At 34.4% G+C, this 26,876-nt stretch overlaps 4 protein-coding genes across 5 annotated transcripts in view; 3 read left to right on the forward strand and 1 right to left on the reverse strand.

Annotated features, from left to right (window-relative positions):
• The window catches only part of LOC136821738 (voltage-dependent T-type calcium channel subunit alpha-1I-like), an 81,107-nt gene extending 79,460 nt beyond the window's left edge, over positions 1–1,647 (forward strand). For both annotated transcript variants that reach the window (XM_067077950.1, XM_067077951.1), the window contains one exon: positions 145–1,647. In XM_067077950.1, coding sequence (XP_066934051.1) covers positions 145–1,554 — 1,410 coding nt within the window. In that variant the 3' untranslated portion in view covers positions 1,555–1,647. The remainder of the gene's footprint in view (positions 1–144) is intronic.
• A 1,693-nt stretch (positions 1,648–3,340) lies between these two features.
• Positions 3,341–6,374, forward strand: LOC136821750 (lysozyme RrrD-like). Its single transcript, XM_067077961.1, has 3 exons — positions 3,341–3,507; positions 5,218–5,484; positions 5,974–6,374. The coding sequence occupies exons 1-3, from the start codon at positions 3,450–3,452 to the stop codon at positions 6,147–6,149; spliced, it is 501 nt and encodes a 166-aa protein (XP_066934062.1). The 5' UTR covers positions 3,341–3,449; the 3' UTR covers positions 6,150–6,374.
• Positions 6,375–9,703: 3,329 nt separating this feature from the next.
• The window catches only part of LOC136821736 (26S proteasome non-ATPase regulatory subunit 10-like), a 29,509-nt gene continuing 12,336 nt past the window's right edge, over positions 9,704–26,876 (reverse strand). The window contains exons 2-8 of the mRNA XM_067077948.1: positions 14,869–14,972; positions 13,560–13,661; positions 12,734–12,880; positions 12,014–12,102; positions 11,530–11,610; positions 10,861–10,942; positions 9,704–10,474 (exon numbers count right to left, since the gene is read on the reverse strand). Of these exons, the coding sequence (XP_066934049.1) occupies positions 10,397–10,474; positions 10,861–10,942; positions 11,530–11,610; positions 12,014–12,102; positions 12,734–12,880; positions 13,560–13,661; positions 14,869–14,970 (681 nt within the window). The 5' untranslated portion in view covers positions 14,971–14,972 and the 3' untranslated portion in view covers positions 9,704–10,396. The remainder of the gene's footprint in view (positions 10,475–10,860; positions 10,943–11,529; positions 11,611–12,013; positions 12,103–12,733; positions 12,881–13,559; positions 13,662–14,868; positions 14,973–26,876) is intronic.
• On the forward strand, positions 23,223–24,182 carry LOC136821777 (putative leucine-rich repeat-containing protein DDB_G0290503). Its single transcript, XM_067077990.1, has one exon. It carries the CDS (start codon positions 23,223–23,225, stop codon positions 24,180–24,182), a length of 960 nt encoding a protein of 319 aa, XP_066934091.1.

The raw sequence follows: 26,876 nt of genomic DNA on the forward strand, positions 1-26,876 counted from the left end.
TTATCTTTTTTTTTTTTCTCTCTTCAGAATCTCGCAAAATGAAAAAGATATGTAAGCAGAAATAAATCTTATTGTCTTCAAAGCGACAGGCCTTTTCTTAGCTACAGTGCCGTCCACTCATTTCTATTTTCTGCTAATTTTCAGATTACGAAAGAACGATCATCCAAAAGTTCGATAAAGTTGAAATTACTTAAAGACGGTAATCAAACGATTGAACTAGCCAATAAGAACAGTAATAAACAAGAAACTGAAACGCTCATCGACGGAAAAAGAATCAGTCAATTTATAGAGTCGTGTGAAAACCGCACAACATTACCGGACCGGTGCCGAAAATGTAGTCATCCAGCCGGTACGTGCGGCCGATCGCGGAAAAAACTTCTACGAAAGTACTCATGTCCAGAGAAATTCCAATCTTCACATACCGATAAATGTAAACTAAATCCACCACCGTTGTTCAATATTTCGTCGAAAGAAAATATGTCGTTATTTAAACGACGTCTCTTACGAAAAAACAGTCGACAAAGTAATTATGAAGATGGATCTTTAGATGAAGCTATAGTTCAAATCAATAAATATGCTTACTCGAGTCACAACATTCCACAACTTACAATTTCATCTAAAAATGAAGGGTTAGTCATGTCATCGAGGACTTCAATTTTATCGAACCGAGAACACAAATCACTACGCCATACGAACTCAAGTCGTGCTACGGTTTTATCAACTAAAGGTAAGCGACGTAGCTTGAACCGTACGGCGTCTCACGAAACCACTTCCACAACGTCTAAGAAGGTAAGAGAAAATCTACGCCGAACTGTCTCAGCGTCGTCAACAGAGACTTTAAGAGAGCAAATGAATTCTCTACAGCCTCAAACACTCTTCATAATGAAAGACAAAGTCAAAGATGCAAAGCCTAAAACGTTTCTTTTATCTCCACAAGCTACTGAAATCGTAGAAACGAAGGATCGGAAACCAAGATCATTGACTTTGTTACAATTACCGGGGACCGTTGATACAGCAGCCAACAAACGATCCCGCTTTGCGGAAAATAATTCATCACCGTTTAAAGGGAACCTTACTCCTAACATGAACCAGGCTAAAAGGACGGGTAATAAAGATATGGTATCAACTCAGCAATGTTTATTATCTCCGACATATAACTCAAATGAGAAACACGCGAATGCTAAACGCTCTATACCAACAAAAAGCGAGATTCTTTTATCTCCATCGTTCAACAAAATTGAGAAACAGAAATCTGACAATCTACTATCTCCATCATACAGTGAAAGGCTTTCTCCACCGAAAAATGAGAAACTGTTATCACCAAGATTATGCAAGTCACCTAGAAATGAAAGACACTTTGTTTTTGAAGCCCTTCCCACGATTGATAAATCCGCAACCAATGTTTCCAAAGAAAATGATGAAATTGTTTTATCCTCATCATGCAGCAAAATTGAGAAACTGAAATCAGATGTTTCGTTATCTCCGCCATCCATTGAAAAGGATAATTTAGATTCTGCAAAAGACACTGATAAAATTAAGGAACTAAGTAAATAATGAGAGGGTTATAACTTCGAAATATTGAAGTGCAATTTTAGTATCCAAAACTCGATAATTTTTGTCATATGAAATATCTACCTTACAAGACAAGGTGCTACAGCTTTTTCTTTTGTAGCCTGAATCTCAGACCTCTATAGATATACCTTCTATAAGAAACTCTTTTCGCTAGAGGATTTGCAAAAGCCTACTTCTTTTGCTCCTTGCTCTTTTGCTATCCTTATGTATTAGACTCATTTTCATTTTTTACGCTGATTGGGCTTTTCCAGAAAGAAATCGTGCACCCCCTGTTAAGGAGGTCCATTTCCGTTCCAAGGGGTAAGGGTTGAAATGCAGTGGAATTCCATAAGGGTAGACGAAAATCTGTCAAAAATTCCAAGGGGGTAATGATTGAAAATTTGTAAAAATTCGGAATTCCAGAGGGGTATGATCCTAAAATTGCCTGGAATTCCAAGGGGTAGGTCACAAAAGGTTGGACCTCCTCAACAGGGGGTGCACGGTTTTTTTCTGGAAAAGCCCATTGTTGATTTTTTCAGAAAAAATCCGTCAATGGGTTAGAGGATACATTGTTTTTTATATTGTTCTACGCCGGGCATGTCGACTTTTCACTCCCTGGACAAGCATCAAATCTATCCCCCTGAACATTCAGCAAACTCGCCCCCTTGAAAAAATATCTTCCAATACACATGTACGGTTTTTTTTCTGTTTTTTTTTTTCACTTTCGAGATCGATCAAACAAGTACACCCCATTCTCACAGGCCCGGTAGGATTTTTTTAGCCAGTGGGGTCAAAATACTGACTGAAACTCGATGTGGATTGATATTCCTGTATTTTTTCTGACCGGGGATTTGAATTCTTTTGTTTTCAAGTCAGAAAATTCAGCAGGGATGGGAAAATAGCCATAATGTTTTGCAGTGAGGATTGGTTTATTTGATTATTTTCAGTGGGGACAAAAATGGGAGGACGAATTTCCACCAGGGATGATATTTTGGCCAATTTTTCCAGTGGGGAGGGTTCCCAGTGGGTCTGTGAGAAGGGGGTGTACAAAGTGAAATTAAGGTTATCAAACATTTTGGGTGATAATCGAGCAAACGTTTTTTTATAAGAACAAACTATATCAGAACATAAGACTTATATGGCCAAAATGTCAAGAACAAGTTTAGAATATTTTAAGACTTTTTAAACTCTAAAACGCCCGATTTATTAGAAAAATACTCACAAAATGGTGAAAATAAGAACATGTTAAGAACATTTGACAGCTTCAAAAATGTTTGAAGTTTTTATAAAAAAATGTGTTAACACATTGTTTATCCCTGGGCACTATATCACGTCATCAATGCGTCAACTCCGCTTTTGAATTTGTTGACAAAAAGAGTGATTCAAAATAAACAATATCGATGCTATATTCTTTTATCCTTGCCAATTTTTGTTTAATATTTTCACAAAGATATTATTTGCTATTTTGAAATTCATAGAATGTAGGTCAAAGATTTCTTGCTTAAAACATCTTATAGATATCTCGAACTTCATAGAAGTATATCATTATCATTTCCTTTCTTTGATATACTATTAAATTGATTATGGGATAATATCAGATTACCTGTCTCTTTGACGTACAGTATCTGCTTTCACACAGTAGTCAGGTAAACACTGAGGGACTTTTTTAAACGAAACTATATAGCATCATATAGCATCAGCTCAATTATTTTGTCTTATTGTTTTATATGACCACATATTGTTTAATCGGTTTATTTTTCATGATATATAAAGTCTGACCTTAGATATGACAGAAAAATCAGTGAGAACGAAAGAAGGAAGCATAAGATTGGTTTGCAAGTCAAAGCGCCTCGAAACAAAGTGGACGACGCTACAGATACAGATACAGTGCTAACAAGATGCAGATATTGGTCAAAATTTTACCTTTCTTATTCCTTGTAACTCAACAGGCTCAAGGTATGTTATTGTTTCCCTCTTTAAGAATGATGTTAGAATCTTAATAAGTTCTACCTACAATTTCGTGTCTTTCTCCTTATGAATGGGGTGAATTAAAACTGGTTAGTGAATATTTGTGACCAATATTACAAAGATTTAACTATAATTCTAAGTTAAAATTTTTCTAAGTCGGGTTTAAAGTTTGAAGTTGAACCACCCTACAGTACCAAATTTCTCCGCGAAACATACAAACACATGGCAAGATTTTTGAAAAGGGGCAATATCCCCGGTGGGTTGGTGGTTCCTGGGGGGGCCAAATCTTCGGTCTTTGAGCTCGGACATCTTTTCCACTTTTCGAGTCCATTATAGAACAGTCTAAACATTCACTGGAGTCTCCATATAATTGGAACCCCTATAACATTCACTGGAGTCTCCATATAATTGGAAGCTCTATAGAAATTCACTGGAGTCTCCATATAATTCGAACCTCTATAACATTCACTGGAGTCTCCATATAATTCGAACCTCTATAACATTCACTGGAGTCTCCATATAATTCAAACCTCTATAACATTCACTGGAGTCTCCATATAATTCGAACCTCTATAACATTCACTGGAGTCTCAATATAATTCGAACCTCTATAACATTCACTGGAGTCTCCATATAATTCGAACCTCTATAACATTCACTGGAGTCTCAATATAATTCGAACCTCTATAACATTCACTGGATCTCCATATAATTCGAACCTCTATAACATTCACTGGAGTCTCCATATAATTCGAACCTCTATAACATTCACTGGAGTCTCAATATAATTCGAACCTCTATAACATTCACTGGAGTCCCCATTTAATTCGAACCTCTATAACATTCACCAGAGTCCCCATATAATTCGAACCTCTATAACATTCACTGGAGTCTCCATTTAATTCGAACCTCTATAACATTCACTGGAGTCTCCATATAATTCGAACCTCTATAACATTCACTGGAGTCTCCATTTAATTCGAACCTCTATAACATTCACTGGAGTCTCAATATAATTCGAACCTCTATAACATTCACTGGAGTCTCCATATAATTCGAACCTCTATAACATTCACTGGAGTCTCCATTTAATTCGAACCTCTATAACATTCACCAGAGTCCCCATATAATTCGAACCTCTATAACATTCACCAGAGTCCCCATATAATTCGAACCTCTATAACATTCACTGGAGTCTCCATATAATTCGAACCTCTATAACATTCACTGGAGTCTCCATATAATTCGAACCTCTATAACATTCACTGGAGTCTCCATATAATTCGAACCTCTATAACATTCACTGGAGTCTCCATATAATTCGAACCTCTATAACATTCACTGGAGTCTCCATATAATTCGAACCTCTATAACATTCACTGGAGTCTCCAGGGAAAGGGAAAGCCTCGTAAAATACTCTACTATTTGAATCTTTCTCTAATTCAAAGAACATTTTTTGTCCCTTGAAGATCGAATTAGAGAAACAACTGTATATGTATATGTCCCGTGTTTGTTCGAGTTTAATGTAGTAACTCCATAGAGCAGTGGACTAGCGATATTCAAAAGTCAAGTTTGATTCTCATTCTAGTCCTCAGTTTAGTTTACTAATAAACTAATGTCTTGTAGCTATTCCTGTGTAAGCACTCTCCTTGACGATGGTATGAATTTCCACTGATGTAACTTTGAACTTGATTACAGGGAAAAGTATAAGCCAAGCTGGTCTAGACCTTATTAAAAGATTCGAAGGTCTTCGCTTGACAGCTTACCAGGATGCAGTCGGAGTTTGGACTATTGGTTACGGACATACCAAAGGTGTCCGGGCAGGTCAAACAATTACTGCGGAACAAGCAGAACTCTTTCTCCGTCAAGACGTACGATCAGCAGAAAATGACGTTGAGAAATCCGTCAAAGTTTGGATAAATCAAAATCAATATGATGCACTTGTTTCATGGACCTTCAATCTAGGTAAGAAACCTACACACTTTTTTATGAATGAAATCAGTTACTAAGGCTCTAGCCCTGAAGTCAGCCGAATATTTTTTGACACGTTTGGTAAAGGAAAAGTTTTATAAATAAACCCAACAGAGAAATGGTGTCTCTCGACCCAGTGAGTATATATAAGTCCGTGCCACCTAGAACGTCCTGAGAAATGAAATATGCGAGAAGATTCTCACAAAAATTAATCAATATGGAAATGTTGGTATAAAAAGATTGAAGACTGAACTTTTATGAATAGAGTATAGCATAGCATGTTTTGAAAGTGAGGTAAGCGGCGAGGTGTTCATGACATTATTTATGAAAAGGTTTTCTTTCAGGCGAGATATAACTAATTTTCGTGGTATCTTATTTCGGTGTTTTTTTGTGTTTATCGCGAAAATTAGTTTCGTAAAACACCAAGTAAATTGAAATTTTGACAAAAATTTGGTTCTTTTAAAGCATCTCTGTTGTTCTTAGGTGGTACAAATTTAAGGAAGTCTACCATGTTGAAAAAACTGAATGCTGGTGATTTTGACCGCGTTCCATGTGAAATGATTCGATGGGTTTATGCTGGTGGTAAAAAATTGCCTGGATTGGTGAAAAGAAGATACGCCGAAGCTACTTTGTTCAACGATGGTCCGTTTTTTTGTTAATGTTTCACGCTTTTTTGTAAGCACATTCAAAGAACCTTTGGATGGTCTTAACTTTTTTAGTTTTAAGCCTTTGAGGGGTTCTTAACAGGTTCTTATTTTTACAATTTTGTGAGTATTTTAGTCCATTTTTCTAAGAAATCAGATCAGGAGTTAAAGAGTCCGTAAAAATTTAAAATGTTCCTCTTATCATTTTGTCCATCATACTTTAGCCACATGTTCACATATACCTTAAGGGAAGAAATTTTCGCGAGAAGAAATTTTCGCGGAAGAAATTTTCGCGGAATTTAATTTCGCGAATTTGGGCATAATTCGCGAAATTAAATTCCGCGAAACACACCAAAATGGCTAAACCGCGAAATTAAATTCCGTGAAAATTTCTTCTCGCGAAAATTTCTTCCCTTAAGGTAGTTTATTCTTATGAAAAAAACGTGCATTATACAAAACTTGTAATTTTATGCATTTTTGTAGAATAAAAATTTGGTTTTACTTACGAAAGAATAGTCGAACGTGCGCAACGCACTTGGCTCAACTTCAGTGCCTTCAAACTATTCATAAGCCCAATCGTAGACCCCCAGATATTCACCCAAGGAACAAGTGTGCAAAATTTCAGTCAAATCGAACAATTTTTGAAGTCTCCAGGCTGCTCCAAAGTTTTAGCCTCGTTTTGGTGAAAAACTCCTCCCCAAGCCCCAAAAATCAAAATTTTTGAAAAATGAAAGAAACACCCCCAGATATTCACCCAAGGAACAAGCGTGCAAAATTTCAACCAAATCGAACAATTTTTGAATTTGGCTGCCCCAAAGTTTTGGGACATACACACAGACAGACACACACACAGACATTCTCAGATTCTAGCTCAACTGAAGTTGAGAATGAAGTTGAGAATAAACCAGCCGAGGCTGGAAGGTCAGCCAATAGAGCTTAGCTAGATAGCTTTAATAAGTGGGTTAACAGATGTAAGAGATGTACTGAAACAGAGTAGACTAAAAATGTTGAATAATGTACAAAATGTGAAACATTTGATAACTTGATTTAAAATTATTCAAAACAAGCCTGAGAGCTCCTCCAAGCCCCCCCCCCCCCCCACGAGAAGATCAAAGTATGGAGACAATATCCATATGTCAGATATACAAAGGTTTATCTAGTAGAAATAAATAAGAAAATTGCCAAAACGTCAGAACCAAAATAAAGATATCCATCAAATATACATAGAAACTGTACTTTTTGTTTTACTTGATAAAACTCCAATAACACTTTAAACTAACAAGCTACAAACTTTAAGTCACAAAGCGCAAACTCCAGAAAAACACAATTTGCACCAAAATCTTTGCAAAACGTAGTTCATTTTTATAACATTTCAACAGGAACTGTATTTTGGTAGACTTGGTCAAATTACAGAAACCATTTGTCAGTTGTCTACAAGGCCAATGAGGTACGTAAAAACTGACTGCTATTCAGTGAAAGCCAAAATTTGGCAAGGTCAGAAAAACATAATTTACATCCAGTCTTCGTAAATAAATTTTGTAGTTTAGTACCGTCAAGTTACACAACATGCACACAACCATCTTGAAGACTTTGCTGGTCGCAAATGATAATCAAAAGCAAAACTTAAAATTCATAACTATGCAGGGAAGCTCATTTTCCCCCTATTTTGCTTTAAACTCCCTTTTGAATGGTCTATGAATTTGGGCGATCGCTTTACCGCCTTGGCGGAATAAACACACGACCATAATAAATAAATTCAACAGGGCAACGGAGTAGCAATTAATTTCAACTGGGATTCCTCTCTTCTGTGCCAAGCACTGGTAGTGTTTTTTAAACTTTAAAACAATGTTAAATGAAGACCAGATGGATCTGTTTGTTATGACTGTGCAAGTTGTGACGAGAGTGTGCATGTTGTGTAACTTGACGGTATAATTCATTAAATTCTAGAAACCATTTTTCATAACTTTCTGCAGTCCGCTTTCTGCAAGTCTGATAAGAGATATGTATAAACTGTTATCGCCATTCATTCCATTCCATCATTCAGCAAAACGTGCGCCAAGGTTAGAAAAGTTTAGAAAAACACTATCTGCGTCCGGAACTGCGTGAAAAATAGTTTGATCAATTTCAACAAGAACTGTATATATTAATATTAATATAATTGATCAAATTCCAAAGACCATTTGTCATAATTTTGCAAGTCCAATAATAGGAGATGTGATGTCATCATTTGGTTCCTGTCATCTGACCGCCCCTGATTTACGGTCAGCAGGTAGAGCTGGAGAGTCGGAAAGCTTTTCCGCTGCTTTGCTGGATTTCCACTGTCGACCTCTGCACGCTCTGTGTTTACAAGTTTTCAAATCGAAGTAGCGAGCCGCATGCTAATGGAGAGTAAACCGAAAACCAGTTTATCCACGGTTTATCCTCAATTTCTTAATTCAGATCAGTCCACACGGGTACAGATTCCCTTTCAACAAGATGTATATAGCTGCTTCTTGAAAGAAAAATATTTTCGACAAACTGACCCCCACTTTTTAAAGTAGAAATGACGGGAACCAAACAATTTTTTGCGATTCGCCTTATCAAACAACACGTCCAAGCAAACCAAGTCCAAAAAAGCACGATTGCATCCAGTCTCTATCAAATTTAGACAGTAGCTGTACTTTTGTAAACTTTATCAAATTCCAATAACATTATAACACCATCAATCCCACCTAGAGGCAAACAAGAAAAATATGTTTTTATTGCAAAAACTAATAAAAAGCAGCAATAAAAAGTATCAGAAAATTCAACATAAACAAAAACTTGAGCAAACGGCTTTTAAACCTTCAAAAGGTGTAGAAAAAGAATCCCCTTGATGAAAATCATGTGTTTGATTTGCCGAGTTAAAAAAATAAATGACAGAAATTGAAGCTTGCAACAGATTTACACTGGAAATACTTTGGTACAACACTGACTTATCACATCTGACTTATCGCTTGAGCCGCCATCTTGAAACACCACATTATGATCTGTAAAAACAACGCACGCTAAAAGTACCCAAAAAGTTAACCCGATCGGAACAACACTGACTTATCACATCTGACTTATCGCTTGAGCCGCCATCTTGAAAGACCACATTATGATCTGTAAAAAACAACGCACGCTAAAAGTACCCAAAAAGTTAACCCGATCGGAAGAAAGTTTAAAAATCAAAGTGAGATCGGGAAATCGGATTTTTTTTTTGCCGTCTTATGATGATGATGATGGAAGAAATGAATTTTACGGATTTGAATGCTCAGCTTAGGCTGACCAATAATAATTACTAAAAAATCTGACTAAATTCTACTCGCCGCCCTGGTGAAGACAAAAATCTTTTTGCCAAATTAAAAATACGATTAAACTTTTTTGATAGGCTAAGATTCAGATTTGAATGCCTTATTGAAAAATATAGACTATAGAAAAGACGTCTTACGTTCAGACAAATCGGGTATAATAAAAAGAGCCGGGAGTTAATATTGGAAATATTAAAAATATAATTTTCTTAAGCCACACTGCAATTTTTAAGACCACGAAATCAAGGACAGTTAAAATTAAAGTAAATTCAATTTCTTTTTTCTTGTCTGATGTATAGAAACACAAAAATTTTACGAAAAAAATAAAATGGCGAAAAAATGCAATTTTAAGAATAATATGAACAAAGCATACTTTTACAATGATTTTCGTATAAGAATTTATAAAAAATTCATAAAATAAATAAAACTTTTAAAGAAATGTTCTCTGATTGGTTAAAACGGACGGATGACGTCATTACGACTCAATCAGTAGTGGTGATCAATGAAGTATAAGCCCGAAGGGCTAGAATCGAATCGCTAACCTTTCTCAGGCAAGAAAAACTGGAAGCCTTTAAAATCTACGCCGTATTTTTTATGACGGATTGAATCTAGCAATTCCTTTGTTTTCGAGTGATATTTTTTTCGAAATTAAGCGGTAAATTTTAGTTTTAATCCGTCATTTGCGTAAAAACCAGGCAGGTCGCTCAAGGCCGCGCAAGTTTGGTAGGATTTGTTGGCTTCAAATCCTACCAAGGAGATTCGATTCTAGCCCTTCGGGGTTATACTTCATTGGTGGTGATCCTGCTTCTGCTCACCAAAAATAAATTCACTTCCCGCATTTTCACAGAAATAATACACCAAATACCCCTGAAGCATTTCTAATAAAATCTACGAAGGGAAAACACAAAATCTGCCAAACCTCTCTTCTACGCATGTGCAAAAGAATCATAATCAACTTTTACTGTCTTCACTCTCCGCCAGTCTCCTTTGTAAATAGGGAGGAGCGAGTTCGATTGGTGTTTTCTCTTCCTGCGGATAAAAGAAATGAATTGAGGTAAACAAAGGCTTTAAATTTTCGAAAATTAAAATATGAAATGGGATTTTCTAGAAAAAATTTGAATATGGGGATGGAGGATATAACAATTTTCAGTGATTTACCCCCCGGACAAAGTGACTTTTGGTCCCCCCGGACAACGGGTTTTACCACCCGGACAAGCATCAGTTGACCCCCCGGACAAGGCAAATTTTGATGATTTTTCAGAAAACTCAAAAATAATCTTTCTAACAAGACAGTAATATATTTTGTATTTCAAGTGCAGTACCAACTACCATTTTCTTTGGAAGTTTTTCACATCACAAAAGGCTGGCTAGCCAACCTTCGTATTTCAAAACACACAAGCTAAGTTTATACACACCTTATTGAATAAGGTAATGGATGAACCATACTGGATCAGTATTTCTGCTACTTCTGTTCGTTCTTCTTCGCATGCTAAATGTCTGGAAATAAAAAAAGTTGAGTTAATGAGAGATTGCCAAAATAGCTAACTTTAGAGCCCTAAAAACCGGTCTTGTGACCAAAATACACATTCCAGCCGGTTTTAGCCCCTCGAAATCGCTTCAGCGCAATGAAAATATGCTAATGAGGGTCTTTGGAAGTAGCACCATTTTCTAAAAATTATTCTTCTTTTTGGTTTTCGATTTTTGAACCCATGGCTATTAGAAAATAACACAAAACCAATATCACAGATGTAAAATTAACTTAGATTTTAACAATATTTTGAAACCTTATATATTTATAATCTATAAGCAGATCCCGATAACAATGTTCCGTAAGAACACCTCATCTTTTTGGAGCAGATCGAGGCTCTGTGATAAACCTTTAAATGGGGAGGGGAGCCTTACACCTTTTAACCCTTGTGTTAAAATAGGATCGGGTCGAGCCTGCCAGTATAAAATAATACCAAATGCACACCAAATATATACAGACATTTGAAATCATTCCACTCTTTTTAACTTGATCCAAATCCCCCTGTTTCGAGGTCAATACCACATTCTTCCCTTTCAAAAACAAACTAATGACTTACAGTGGAGTATTTCCTTCAGCGTCTTTCAAGTTAGGATTGCACTCGTTCTCCAACAATAATTTCACGATCTTCAAATTACCTCTTAAATGAAAAGAAAAACTATTCTAATGCATTTGAGCATATTTAAGGCAAAACCCTTAAAAAGGTTAAAATTTTCCCAATCTCATTCCCCGAAACCGAAACTTCGCGGCTACGACTCCGAATATGAATATGAATTCTTTTTTCATTGTATATTATAGAATTTACTGAACTCTGCAGCTTTTCACTTATAAGGCCTCAATTCGAAACCAGAAAATTTCACGGACACCTATAGAACCAAAGCACCCCTCACTCCCCTTTAGACATCCAGTTAAGAGTCCAGACAAAATGACTAAACCACTTGAAAATCAAGCCGATTTTAGGAAAATTCCCTGCTTCCAAATACACTCAAACTAGGCTTGTTCAAAAAGAGGATCTTTTTGAAAAGAAAAGAATTTGGTCTTACTTTGAAGCAGCCCTGTGGAGAGGCGTGGCGAATGACGTTTGATCTTGAACGTTCAATTCTGCGTTTGAAGCAACCAGCAGTTCCGCTATCTACAAATAATAGAAAGATATGATCAAGTTCCTTGGATATAAAAAGGGAAAGAGTAAGTTTTACACTTTTTTATAAGAAATTATATAAGAATATAAGGCTCCGATGGCCAAAATTTAAGATTAACATTTTAAAGCTTTAATTGACACTAAAACACCATTTTTTTAGGAAAACGCTGGAAACTGAAAAGTCATCCAAAGGCTTCAAAAATTTTTGGATGTTCTTATAAAAAAAACCTGTAGGTGGTTTGAAGTAATTATTCTATTTGAGAGCGAGTATTGCAATGATATTGATTTTGATACATATAAAAAAGAATGTATCTTTGTACGTATTTTCTTCGAACCAGCCCTTCCTATAATCCTCGATTGCATGCTTATAAAAATGTGTTTACGTAGGTCGGTCTCCACTTTCGCGCGACATGAGCAAAAACATTTTGACGTTGTTGTAAAGGTCGGTTGAAAAATGAAGCAATTCCATTGTTCGAAATTGACGTAACGGATGAAAAAAGTAGAACTTCCTTCAACTTTTTTTTTTGTTCGCGCGAAACTTTTTTATGACGTAATCTTTTCTTCAGGCAAAAAAGGTTAAGAAAACTGTCGCCCATTTCGCGCGAAAGTGGAGTCCGGCCTTTACCCTGTATCTGTTGCGAGAGGCGGCATAATGAAGGGCGGATTGTCCGGTGGCAGTCAGATTGTTTGGGTTGGCGTCTTTATCTAACAGCATTTTGACGATATTTTCACGACCAGCTGAAGATGCGATGATGAGAGGCGTCCAACCAGACTATTTAGAAAAATGGACAAATAGAAATGAAATACTTCAGGAGAGCAAAACAAATTTTTAGTTTGGCGAAGATTAATTTTCGCGATCCGTCTGTTTTTACTTGATTTAATTATGTATTTTCGTTAAATTCTTAACAAAAGAGATATAAACCTGGCTTAGTTCACAATCATCAAAACGAAATGTGTCAGACCAGAAACTGTGCCACATATTAAAGAAAAGCTCATGACGAAAGAAAGATTTTTAGATAGATCCTTTTTCACTTGAAAATAAACCTTTGAAAGTCGACTCTTCAGAATTTCTCGCGGAATTACCTTCTAAAGTACTTTAAGGGCAGAAACTTTCGCGGACAGAAACTTTCGCGTTTTTCGCGATTTTGATCCTTTTTCGCGAAAGTTTCGGCCAGGTAAGAAATTAAACCTGAAAAGTTTTTGTTACCAAAAAAGGTAAATTTTATATGAATTCGCGAAAGTTCTATCTGTGAAATTTCGGCTAAAACCATAATTCGCGAAACTTAAATTCGCTAAATTTCGCGACTTTTTGACTTCGCGAAACTTTCTGCCCACGAAACTTTCTGCCCACTCTCTTGTTTCATTTTCTTTGGGACGGATAGTGACCCCTTGTCGAAATGACCAAGTCAGTTAACAATTACAAATATTTTGAGGATTAAGAAATAACTTACGTCATCGGGTTCGTCGACGGGGGCATTGCAAACATTTAGAAGATATTCCACGATAATGTCATGGCCCCCTGAACATGCCCAATGTAATGGTTGACGTTCGTCCTGCAAAGAGACAAAAATAATTATTTAGACGGGGATATTTATGCTTATCCTCCTCATCATAGTACCGGTATATCTACCCATTATACGGGAGTTCTGAATAAACAGGGTAGATTAATCAAAACCTTATACTTTAATGGGATAAAACTTGGCTGTAATTAAATTTCGCGGATTTGGGTGTCATCCGCGAAATTTAAGTCCCAATGGAAATTTGGAAAGGCCTTATCCGCAAAATATTTTTAAACAAAACTCAAAAAATGTCAAATTATGCAGATGAGCTAAACCACCAAATTTAATCCCAGCGAAAATGTAATCCCATCAAAGTAGCCGAAGGTAGGAATGTCAGTGTCGCATGCTCTTTTGGGTATACATCTATCAACATTCGATCGTGTCTAACCTTTACTATGCGTTTATCTGAAATCATAAAGTTGACATCAAAATCAGAATATAATTTTGGTCCATTCGCAAACTATAGCTACATAATAAAGCAATTGCTATTTTTCTGACTTCTTGATCGTTTTAACTCGAATGAAAAAATGAATCATAACTGTCGATGCCAAGAAAATTTGTTATCGATTTTATTTTACTCCTTAGACAAAAAAAACATCAATAATATCGTCCAAAAGTGATATTGTTACTATTTTAAGCAAGGTAATCTCTTGAGAAATACTTCAACTGTGAAATGATGCTTAGCGTTTAAGAGGACTTTTATGAGAGATTAATCTTATGATGCATCTCGATACTCAATACATCTCTGTAATGTTATCTACATACGGAAGTCCGCGTTTTTTGTCATAAAAATTGCACCAAACACCCGTGTCTTGTCTTTCTTTCCGCTTCGCGAATAAATTATCTTTCTAAAAAATTCAGCCAACTCTCTCTAATTCGAACTAGAACATCGGTCTCTTTTATCCTCAGGAGAGTGGTATAAAATATAGTTCCTAAAAACACGAATTTTTCTCTATTGAAGGAAATTGTATTTCGAAGAGATTTAAAAACACTCTTATCAATAGTGTACAAAATTATTCCAAATTTTGTTGCCATCGCCATCGCTTGCTAAAGTTATAATTCCCAACGTCCGTGTTCAAACACGATGATTTTGAAGATCTCGAGAACAGCGTATTATCACTACATCTAGACTTTAAACTATGATGAGATCACCAAAGACCCACTAAAAATTACACAAACTAAAAAAGTAGACATTACTTACCTGAAACTTTTTGCTTGCCAGTTTCAAATCGGTCCTCAATTTCGTTTGCAATTCTTCCAGTTTCCCGTCATAAGCCAACTGGCATATCACATCTGTCGACATGTCTAAATCAAGGAAAGGTGAGGGACTGATCAGTTTACGGTTGGTTCTCGATGATAGCCCTATAAGTTTCCTCATTGTGTAAGACTTCCTGGCAGTCACAACGTTATTTCTTACGAATTTATTAACTCAGTTTATAGCTCTCTTGTGATTAAACAAATACAAAATGTTCACGACAATCGCTTGTGAAGTTGTAGCTGGCTTCCAATATTCTCTGCAATTGTACACACTACCACAAACAGATTGATCAATAAGTGAAAGTTCTGTAAAAACTTTGTAATTGTATGTATTCAAAGTTGATAGACCAATAAAACAACTTTTGAAAAAGAGATGTAGTTGTACTTTCTCAAAATTAGTTCCCATTAAGAAGTCATTTTGGTCAATTTTTGTAATTACTCACGCAAATTGAAACGAGATTTTGAGAAAAAGATTTATCAAAGGAATAAAGAAGTTCTGTTCCACTAAAAAAACCGGAGAAGCTTCGCGGTCTGACAACAGAGCTCCAAAAGGATAACGAAATCATATAAGTTAACACAAACAAACAAACAAACAAATGAAACGAATTTTTATCATCAAATCGAATTATCCAACCTTTATAACCTCAAGAAACGCGTGTACTCTGTAATCGCAAAATGATCTCTCAAATGTGACCGGTACTTTCAGCCTTGATCACGTTGAAGAATTATGAAACACCAACTTTTACAGACAGGCTCCAAAAACAAGGTAAATGAAAACATTCTACTAAAACCACAAGAGTTGTGGGAGGAAAACATGTGACTTTAAATCAAAACTCGACCATAATCAGTCTATCTTTAAAAGCATATCACTCTAAAAATATCTTGACTCAGAATTGGATCTTAAAACAATAAAGCCTTCAGCATGTTCTGGGGCTTGACAAGGAGCAAAACACTTGCTCAAGAAAAGAATCGTGCAACTGTAATGGAGCCCGATCAAAATCCTTATAAACTCGAACACACGATTCAAAAGCGTTACCGATAATTGCTTTAACTTCTTAAAATCATGAAACTTTAAACGAAATAAAACAGTGTGCCATTATTAGGCCCTAAAAAACTCCACCACTCTATAATGACATAATTTTAATTACCAGCTGTCTAATATTCAACATATCAAGGACATCAAGGATTAAACAGCAAATCAAAACACTATTAAAAGCTGTTTAGAGCAATTAAAGTGCCTCATATCATATGTATATCTGTATCTGTCCTATCCAGCCCATAGGTATTACAGCTAAAAAGATTTCTGTGTTCAACTTTTCAGATATATAAGTGGCTGGAGGAAATTCTACTCCTAAAATAATGCCTAAGCTCTACAATGTTAAGATTGGTGATTCCACAAATATTTCTTTATGACGAAATTTATCTAAAAGAGGCCTTTAAGAGAAGAAAAGGAATACACTCACAAGTCCAATCTAAGCCACGAGTATTACTTTGTCAATAACAAATCTTGAGATTTAATTTCCGTCTAATGCCAAGATCCCAAACCACAAAAACACTTAATCGTATTATTTTTGATCAGAAAAAAAAACCTGTTGAGACATATACAACACATTGGTTTATTTGCTCAGTATAAAATAAACATAATCTAAAGCATGAAAAACAAGTTCAAATTTAGCAAAATATTTATGTGTATTGCCAAAGCAGTAATTCAAAGTCAATAAAATAATACTATGCTGGCATCAAATTTTTAAATATTTCCCGTTTTCCAAAAGGGAAATATTTGTTAAAACGGGCTTTCTCCATAATTTCCCGTGTCAAAACGCCTTCCGTACGCCCTGACTGACGCCCGTTTTTAATTTCACAGCGAAAAATGCACCCAGTGAAGTATAAGTAATGTATCATGATTCGAGTCGACTGATAAACTATATATATAATATATGTTAAAAGTCCCTTACGGATTCTCAAGCCCGGTTATAATAAAACTATTACATGTTAGTGGCAGACCCGACTGGCAATTGTTATGTAGCAGGTTGAAACATGAGTTTTTGCTAGAAAGATGCAGTTTGTTTTCACCAAGTTAAATCTTAAAAATAAATCAAACTGTGTGGGTTTCTTTACTTCGAAACAACCTACCAATAGTTTTGGAACACTCCATAATAAAGGAAGATGGCTGTTCTTGTGGATTGACTTTCTGACCCCATATAACACGATGTGACATGAAAGTGAAGAGACATGATTTGTTGGTTATTGTTTGATTTCTTGACTTGTATATCTCATGGCAAATGGGATAGCAAATGACTTTTCATGTATTGCTTGGCTCTACATATGATACCTCTAACTTTGAACACCTCCAGAATGTTAAAAAAAGCATTTTATGAGATAAGTTTCGATTGTAATTTTCATGGAAATTTTTAATCGACAGATTTGACTTGGCGTCAGTTTTGTTTGGTTGATAAATCTTTAGCTTCACCATGACCGTGGGATGATTTTCAATAAACTTTTGTTGTTATACACAGTCACTCTTACACATGATGACTCCAGCCATGATTGGTATCAGACAGTCAGAATGTTGGAAAAAAAACATTTGACGAGAAATTGTTGATAGAAATTATATTGACTTATTTTTACAATTTTGGTGGTGTGGGTTTTGTTGGTTGATAATGTTTACACCGTGGGATCCTGTTGCGGTATATTGATTGTTGTTTGTTGGAATACACCGTTTAACAGTCTCGCCATCTCCACCGTAGAGGCGGTAGATAAAAATGCTCACTTTAGTACTGTGGCTGGAAGGTTAGAGAAATGTAAACATTGCCATTGTTTTTCCTTCCTTTAAAGAGAATGTTTTAGATGTTTGAACATGATATTAATGACAATTTTATGTATCTCTCCTGAAAATTTCACAAAAATTCATCAAGAGGAAAAGAAGTTATGATTATACTGTAAGGAGTTCTTTACCTACTGCTGGGTTTTCTTATGAGAACTGGATGTTTACCTACCATTTTTTACGGGGGAGAGTGAAGTTTCTTGTGGTTGCCAAAATCAAAACAATAGAAAATTGTTCATGCGCGTGCGCAACCGACACCTGTTAAACGGTGTATTGATTACCTTTTTTTCATAAATACTTTATTTTTTTCATGAACCGTGTGGATGGACATCTTTCTCTAGTCTTGTAAACCAATGCAGTGTCTGTTTTCAAATATTGAATTCTCTATACCTACTGAACTAAATAGACTTTTTTTTAAAGAGGCAGCCATGTTGAATAATTATGTACTCCAGCATAAAAACAACGATACAGCCATGCATAATTTTTAAAATATGCATGATACAGTAATTATGCATGGCTGTATCATTGTTTTTATGCTGGAGTACATAATTATTCAATATGGCTGCCTCTTTAAAAAAAGGTCTACTGTTTACAAGCTATTTAAATGCTTTAAAACTTTGAGCCACAATTTTTTCTTTGTTGCTATTAAAGATAGATTTTTACTTTGTCGTAATGTAAATTTATTGTAAAGTTTTAGTTTTTGAGTTTAGTTCATCTGCATCAGTATTTTTTCAGTAATCCTTAAATCTGGTGAATGAAGTAACATTTAACCAGACTTATTGCCCTCCTTATATTCAAATTTGTATTTTTTTTTAGGACTGATAAGTACATATTTTTAAACACCAAAACAAAGCAAACAACATGCCAGTTCTTTCTGGAAAAATATATATGTATACTTTATTATGTGTACTTTTTTATATATGTCAATAATGACCTTCATTTTTAAGGAAATATTTAGTCGCAATTTTGCGATTCTTGTTTAGTTTACATAAAATCAATCACAGTACAAGTTTTTTTTGTAAGAACATCCAAAACTTTCTTGAGGATTCGGATGTTCTTAACTTTTTGAGTTTTCAAGCCTAAAAATGTTCTTAACATGTTCTTATTTTCACCATTTTTTGAGCCTTTTTGTCCAGTTTTTGATCATTTTTGTCCATTTTCCTAAGAAATCGAGTGTTTTAGAGTCGGCAAAGCCTTAAAATGTTCTTAACTTGTTCTCGATATTTTGGGCATTGAAGCTTTATGTTTTTAAATCTTATAAAAAACGCGTACACGTCGATCATACACCTATTTACTATTAAAATTTTAGTGGACAAATCTTGATATTTTCTGTGTGAACTAACAGTAGTTTGAGGAAAAAGCCATACTGCTAAAAGTATGTGTCACATAGGGTTCTTATAGTATTCAAACAGTTATAACGACATGTGCCTCTCCTAAATTATGATTTAAAATACCGTTACTCTTATAGTGTTTCACATGAGAATCTGAAAATTATGACATGTAAAGAAGAGCTTTTTTAAATTTATTAGCAAAAAAAACAGTTGAACATTAATCAGGGTTCTTACAAGTGGTAGTAGAACCATACTGGCAAAAGTTATGTGCCCCAAACATTGAAACAGTTTTTAATTGCGATTTTGAAAACAGTAGGTGTCTCCTGGTGAATTTCGTTAGTAAAACCATTACTTATGTTAGTTGTACAATATTATTTTGAACTACGGTTATTGAACTTTTAACCCAAAGTAATAAAATCATAAACATAAAGTTAATTCAGATGGAAGCAAAGCTTTCAAGGTTGTTTTATCTAGGTGCTTTTAAATTTAAGATCCCAACTGGCACAAAACTTAAAGACAACATTCATACCACTAGTCTTTACTAGTGATCGAGGTTGGAAAACATAAAGTAATGACGGATTAGAATTGTCTAAAATCTGCAATTTAATAGAAACAAAGGAGCAAAAGCCACTTACCACTTACACAATGCATCAAGTTGAGGTTTTTGTTGAAAAAGGGCATAACGAAACAGGCAGGATACATTTTTTCACAAGATAAATAAAATCATAAAAGGCCCCGTTTTCAAATGTATAACTCCACACATTATGTATCATTTGGTTGATCAAAATTAGGATTTGAAAATTGGAAGCTTGCATAAAAAGAATGCAAACATTAAGTAAACTATACTTTCATTGTTACAGTCAACTCTCACTAATTTGAACTTCTATTTTTCGAATCTTTCCGTAGTTCGAACTAAAATAATGGTTTTCTCGGCTGGGAAGTAGTCTAAAATACTCTTTGCAATTCGAATATTTCTCTAATTTGAAGAAAAATTTTTGGTCACTTGAAAATTGAATTTTAAAGAGAGTCAATTGTATTTGATATCTAAGTAATAATAGTCTGGAAACGAGGCTTAAAAATCGTCTGGAAACGAGGCTAACAACAGTCTGGAAACGAGGCTAACAATAGTCTGGAAAAGAGGCTAACAATAGTCTGGAAACGAGGCTTACAATAGTTTTAAGCATTTCATAAATATATATGTGATCTGACCTCAAGGAGAGCAAGTGTTGAAAATACTAAATAAAATAAAATAAAAATGAAACATAAAAAGGCACTAATATTTTTATAATTATACAGTTTTTTCTATTTTTTTAAATTTTTCTAAATATATAAATCAAACCAATCAAACATTCTGTCAAGAATTGAGAATTTTATGCGAAAAAGAAAGAACAAACAAACCAATAGATACCAAGTTTACTATTAACTTATGTAAAAAAACTTACACTGTTATAACTTCAATGTGATACAACCAAAGATCGGTATGAAACATGTACGACTCCAATACAAAAAATATAAGAAACAAAAACAAATCAAGGGATCCAACCACTAAAACCTACAGAATGAATCTTTCGTTTAAGTGCCATACATTATTCGTTTGCAAAACCATCAATATCGACTAAATCAAATTGGACTATCAATTAAAAAAATAGATTTGACTTAATTAAAACTCTTTTAATTGCATAAACATTAGCTATCAAATAGAGATTTAAGTTCTCCTGTGCAAGTTTTAATTCGAAAAGATTAATTGACATTATAACATTTTTTTCTTTAAAACGTTTTTTTCTATAAGAACATTCGAAATTTTTGAAGCCTTCTAATGTTCTTAAACTTTTGATTTTTGAGTCTAAAAATTTTCTTGGAATTCTCTCATTTTCCAGCATTTTCATCATTTTTTAAGAATTTTTATGTATTTTTCACTAAGAAATTGGGCATTAGAGTCCATAAACATAAAACCTGATAATGTTCTTAGATTTTTCTTAATATTTTGATAACCGAAGCCTTCATGTTCTTATATAATACAATAGTTTGTTCTTATTAGAAGAAAGTGTGTTATGGAGAATTTTGTTTAAAGATCGTCTGTGTGACAAGTCTGCTAGTGGGAACTTTAAGCTGCTTACAGCTGTAAAGCCTGTTGTCATTTGATTTTTCATAGGCACTCGAATTGAAAAATACTTATGATACGATGAACTTTTTTTGATTGAAACCAAGATGTTCAAAAGTATTTCTCTTCAATTCTGTTTGATTCTGTTTTAAAAATTCAAGATCACCTCCCAATAAATGGAGCATGTAGGAGAAAAATACACAAGAACAATTTGCTTAGCAGACTTTTGCAATGTCTTAGTTAGACCAAAATACAAAAATGCTGAAAATAAAAACAATTCAAGAACATTTTTAGGCTTGAGACCCAAAAAAGCAAGCTCGTCCAAAAAGCTTCAAATCTTATTAACGATCTCTTTTAAAAAACATTGTATTAAAAGATAACACCAAGTTTCATTTTTGTCTTCAAACAATTAATTCTGAATTGATACCCTTGTTACTATAAGAAATTGTGAGAACGAACTCAAAACATGAGTTCTTAGGGAATCAACGTAGAGAATAACTTCAAATGACTTTTTCTTTACTTGTGTAATTCTTTACATCAGAACGAGACGACTTAATCAGTTAATCCATGGAGTAGATTCAATAGGGTCTTTAAAAATCTCAGCTGGAAAGCAGTTATAATACAGATGGAAATGCCAAGAGTTAATAGTATAGCCAGAAATAGATCAAATAACACAAAGATTCAAAGATCCTGAAAAGAATTTTATACACCCCTGTCTCACAGCCCCGGTGGAGCTTTTTACCACAATGGGGATAAAAACTCCTATTGAAATCCCATGGGGACAGAAATTCTATTGTTCCAAGCTTAAAAAACCCAGTGGGGATGGATTCGGAGTGCAATTTTTAAACATTGAATGTCGAATGCGGATGAAATAAAAGTCAATTTCCCAGTGGGGCCGAAATTTTAGGGTATTTTCCCAACGGGAACGAAATTTTTGCCAAATTTTCCAGTGGGGCTGGGGTCCCAGCGGGTCTGTGACACAAGGGTGTTTTTATGAACTCAAAATTTTCTGGATAATCTTTCTATTTTTATATCCATTTTTTAACTTAGTTGCGGAACAAAAAAAAAGGAAATTCTAAAAGTACAGATAAACAGCTACCTGGGTCTCAATGAGAAAAGCTGGGAGCACCAAACAAACAGGGAGCCCCATTGATTTGATAAATTTTAACCCCCGACACAAGATTTGTACTACTAGGTGCCCTTAAGAAGTGTAGCTTAATATATTTTCAACCAGTTTCAAATTTTTCTCAGAATTTTAGAGAAATTTTTAGAGGGTTAAAAATGTTTTTGCTTTATCTTGGCCTAGAAATAACAGAAATCTTTTTGGCTGAACATCACTTTTTTAGTTAAAGGGATAATCAGATGGTTTTAGATATTTTGACCTGCAGATCATTCTACGTGGTCCTCAGTAAAACCTCAGTATTTTTGTCTAATTATTTTGAAAATTGAAAATTTGAAATCTCTAAAATTTAAAAATGGGTTCATTACACATTACACACATCTCAAAAATCTGATTACCACTTTTCCCAAATTCAAGAACTTTTGACTTTTGTTATAGGAAATTCGAAAATCTTGTCTTTGAGGAGAGCCCAAGTGCTTTATTTTTTTTTCTTTCATAGAAGGCTTCTTGTTTTAGACTGGCCCTTAAAGCCTGGTGCCTTTTGTTGGTTTAAACAGACTTTTCAATTACTCTTAGCTTTTTTTTGATTTTTTTTTCAAATTGATCAATAGCTCTTCATTCTCTTTGTAGATTGTGTAAACATAGTTCTTAGATTGTGTAAACATAGTCCTATTATACTTTTTACCATGAATATAAACAAAAAAGCAGAGTCTGAAATTTGATACAAACATAGATTTTAGCAATAGAGAACAGAGAGTTTCTATACAAGCCCACAACAAAGTAAGCTGATCATTACATAGCAAGAGTGAGAAACAGAAAGTTGAGTAGTATTTTATGCTACTACTGCATTTTATAATTGTATTTGATTGTCAACATCTGTACTAGTTTTTTGATACATTCTCCAAGTATTACACTTAGCACGATGGATAATGCTCATTGCAACGAAAGATCTTTGAATACGAATGAGAACTCTGAAGTCGTGCAAGCCAAGAAATCTGACGACTCTCGTATCTCAACACTTAAAGATGAGTATGAAAACAAGATTGAAAAACTGAAACTTGAAAATAAAATCAAAGTTTTGGAAATCGAAAACAAAAGTCAATTGAAGATAATGCAGCTTGAAAAAGATAATCAAGCCCTTAAACACGAGCTGGATGTTTTGAAGCTAAAAACAACACATGATGTCGAATCAAAAAAATTAACTGATGATAAGAAACTTATCGAATTGGAAAAGAAAATGGCAGAAAAGGAAAACAAATACAAAATAAAAATCAAGGAGCTGGAGACAGGAAACCAGACTAATTTGTTGAAAATGGAGCAAGAGAAAGACACAGTGATCCTGAAACTAGAAAACGAGATTGAAATGTTGAAAGCTAACATCAAGGAGGAGGTACAAGAGGAGGGGAGACCAGAAGAAAGGTTTTGGCTTAATTCTGACAAGCTACTTTGGGGAATTGATTCATTCTTTAGAGAAAAAACTGTTGATTGGAAACTATTCTCTTCGTACCAAGAGTGGTTTACAGAAATCATATCAATCATATCAAAGAATAAAAAGCCATTTTATGTTACAAGTGGTGACAACAAGTATTTGTTCATGAGAAAAGATTTTGAGAACATTAAGAAAGCATTGCAGTTCGTAGAAAAGAATGAACGAAGCACTTACAAGGAAATGGCCATTGATTTTGTTGTTGATATTGAGAAAAACGACTTCCACCGAAATGGCAAGTTTGTGCTTCTACATCCAAGTGCACTTACCAAAAGTATAGAACTTCGAGAGGGTTCATTTAAGTATGATGACTATGTATATTGGTTCGTTGAAAATCTACCAAAGGACATATTTTCAAGCCAACATAACTCAGCGATTGTTTTGGGATTTCTTTGAAAAAAAGAATATCTCGTGCAACTCTATTATCATAATCGTCTAACGACGGAGAATGCTAACCATGGTTCACAAAGTCCCGTTCAAGGTGGGTTTTTTGCCATTTTTTCCTGGACTATAAATATGATATATTTTTTTTACTAACTTTGTGGTCTTAGAATGCACTCGAGTTAACTTGGCTGCATAAAGAAACATGGACAAGTAACATTTGGCCTGGAATGAACTTCTCAATAATTGATATATATATTTCTTGTGAAGATTTCTTTAACAAATCAACGTCTACAACCTTCACCCCATTCAGTCTGGGAAATCCTCTTATTATATAAATGACATACTGTACTCAACTTAAAACGACTGAGGTTGAAATAGGGAATTAAACAGGTTTTCAAATGTTCATCATGACATCCTAACTATCTTAAGTGGATTAAACTTCGCGTGGATTAATTTTCGCGGTTTTCGCGATTTTTGGCCGTTTTCGCGAGATTTTGTCCACGCAAAATATTTAAAATCTAAAAGTTGGCCAAAACCTCTAATGAAAGAAATCGGGTGAAAAAGAGGCTGATTCGCGAAATTTTGTCCACGCGAAATTTTTAGATTCTTGATTCGCGAAAAAAAGTCCACGCGAAAATTTATCCACTTAAGTAAAATGGTTTATTGGAGTACCCTTAAGTCTGTGTCAAAAAGATCTGTTTTTATTTTTGACCAATACTTTACAATCAATTGCCATTGATACTTCAATGGAGAACCCCATGGATAGTCTTTTAGGAGAACGCAACACAACATATTTTTTTTCATAATATGATTACATTTTTGTCTTTAATTTTAATGTTTTATTTTATCCATAGACCCCTCTATCTATAACAACATTATACCTAAGCCCACACTTTATTCTTTTGTCTTTAAACTTAAAAAAATTTATACAAAATTTCATAAATTTTATTTTATTATTTCCTCCGATTTCAGATTTTAAAAATGAAAATAAAACAATTTCAAACATCAATTTCATTTCTTTTTTTTCCATCTTCCTGTCCAAAACTTTTCCACACAATGTCCGTAAACCAGGAAATAAAAAAGTAATTGCCTTATTAATACAAAGAATTAAGTTACAGTCAGCGATTTCCACCTTCCTATAATTCCTATCTTTAAGGGTGTTGGGATTAGATGAGGTATTTTGACATTAGACCAATTGCAGTAATAGTCAGCAATAGCAGTGGTCAAAGCAGTTTTTTTCTGTGAGACGGAAAAATTTTTGATAGAGATAATTTGGTATACAGTGACACCTGCAGGCTCCACCATGGTTAGGGCCGAGGGTCAGAAAATTTTCAGATTTTTTAACCCCTAGATTGGCTAAAAAGGCACTAAAATTTATTAATTAAAACAACTCAGAATGTTCTTAAAATGCCTATCATACAGCGAAAATATACATCTATCTAAAATAGGTTGAAAAATAAAAATATATGAACGTCCTACTATGTATATACAAGGTATATACAAAACATGCTTGAAATCCAATTTTTAAAACTTTGATGGAATTATTCTAGAGAATAAAATCACTATTTCTCGCTAAATAACCATTTCTGACTTAGATGGAAAACTTTGACAACAATTTCTGTGAGACGGAAATCCGTCTGAGACGGAAGAACTTTGATCACTGCAATAGGAAAAAAGCAATACGGATCTGTCGTTTATTCATAACAGCCCTTTAATTTGAGACACCTTTTATGTAATATTTAGATTTTTTATCTGGTCCTTAAAACAAGAAGGAATAGTTCGAGCCATGCTTTAACCATCGAGCTTGGTTTTTGATGAAGACCAAGATCCATTTTTTGTACTTTTCCAAAAGAAAGTGTATGAAAGTCAACTAAACCCAAAACAAGCTACATGCTGAATGGACCCACCTGAAGATTGATGTAATAAGACAATTGAAAAATGACAACAATAGTATGAAAATGCAGAATAATACAAGAAAATCTCGAGAAATTCAAGAAATCCGGCGATTCTCGGCTGTTCTGGCAATTTTTAGAAATTTCCTGTACCAAAATCAGTTTCATTGAAAATTGAACCATGCTTAATCGTGGACATTCTTATAAATAATGATTTTGTAAGAAAAAAACAAAGACATAAAACGAAAAAATCCAATGAAAATCTGCAAAAACGAAAATTTCCGGCATTTTTTGCCGAAAAATTTTTTTTCTCAAAATCAAACTTGGTCATGTTTTGAGCATTTGCGAATACGCATCTTTCTGCAAAAAATCAGAAAAAACTAGGGATGAAAATTCGAGAAAATTTCAAAAAATTGGTTTTTCCGGAATATTTCCGGCATTTCCGGCCGGAAAAAAATGTTTTTCAAAAATCGGGCTCCGTCACATTTTAGGTATTGTCATTTTGCATCAGTGTGCAAAATAGGTTGTTCCGGTGATTTTTAAATAGTTCAGGCTTCAAAAATCAATTTTATTGAAAATTGAAACATGCTTGATGGTGGGCATTGCTATTAATAATGTTTTTGAATAAAAAAACAACCAATTATAAGGAAAGAGTCCAATGAAAACCCAGAAAAACAGCGATTTCCGGCATTTTCAGCCAGAAAAAAAAATTTCTCAAAAATCGGACTAGACCATGTTTTGGGCATTGTTAATACGCATCTTTGAGCAAAAAATCAGAAAAACTAATGATAAAATCTCAAGAAAATGCCAAAAA

The sequence above is a fragment of the Clytia hemisphaerica genome, unplaced genomic scaffold (assembly GCF_902728285.1).
Source record: "Clytia hemisphaerica strain Z4C2 unplaced genomic scaffold, Clytia hemisphaerica genome assembly, whole genome shotgun sequence".
In the NCBI taxonomy this organism is placed as follows: Eukaryota; Metazoa; Cnidaria; class Hydrozoa; order Leptothecata; family Clytiidae; genus Clytia; species Clytia hemisphaerica.

Bases quoted from the DNA above. Each gene is read 5' to 3' on its own strand.
- LOC136821750 (XM_067077961.1), top strand. From the start codon at position 3,450: ATGCAGATATTGGTCAAAATTTTACCTTTCTTATTCCTTGTAACTCAA. The intron at 3,508-5,217 runs GTATGTTATTGT...ACTTGATTACAG, and splicing joins TGTAACTCAACAGGCTCAAG to GGAAAAGTATAAGCCAAGCT. The intron at 5,485-5,973 runs GTAAGAAACCTA...TGTTGTTCTTAG, and splicing joins TTCATGGACCTTCAATCTAG to GTGGTACAAATTTAAGGAAG.
- LOC136821777 (XM_067077990.1), top strand. From the start codon at position 23,223: ATGGATAATGCTCATTGCAACGAAAGATCTTTGAATACGAATGAGAAC.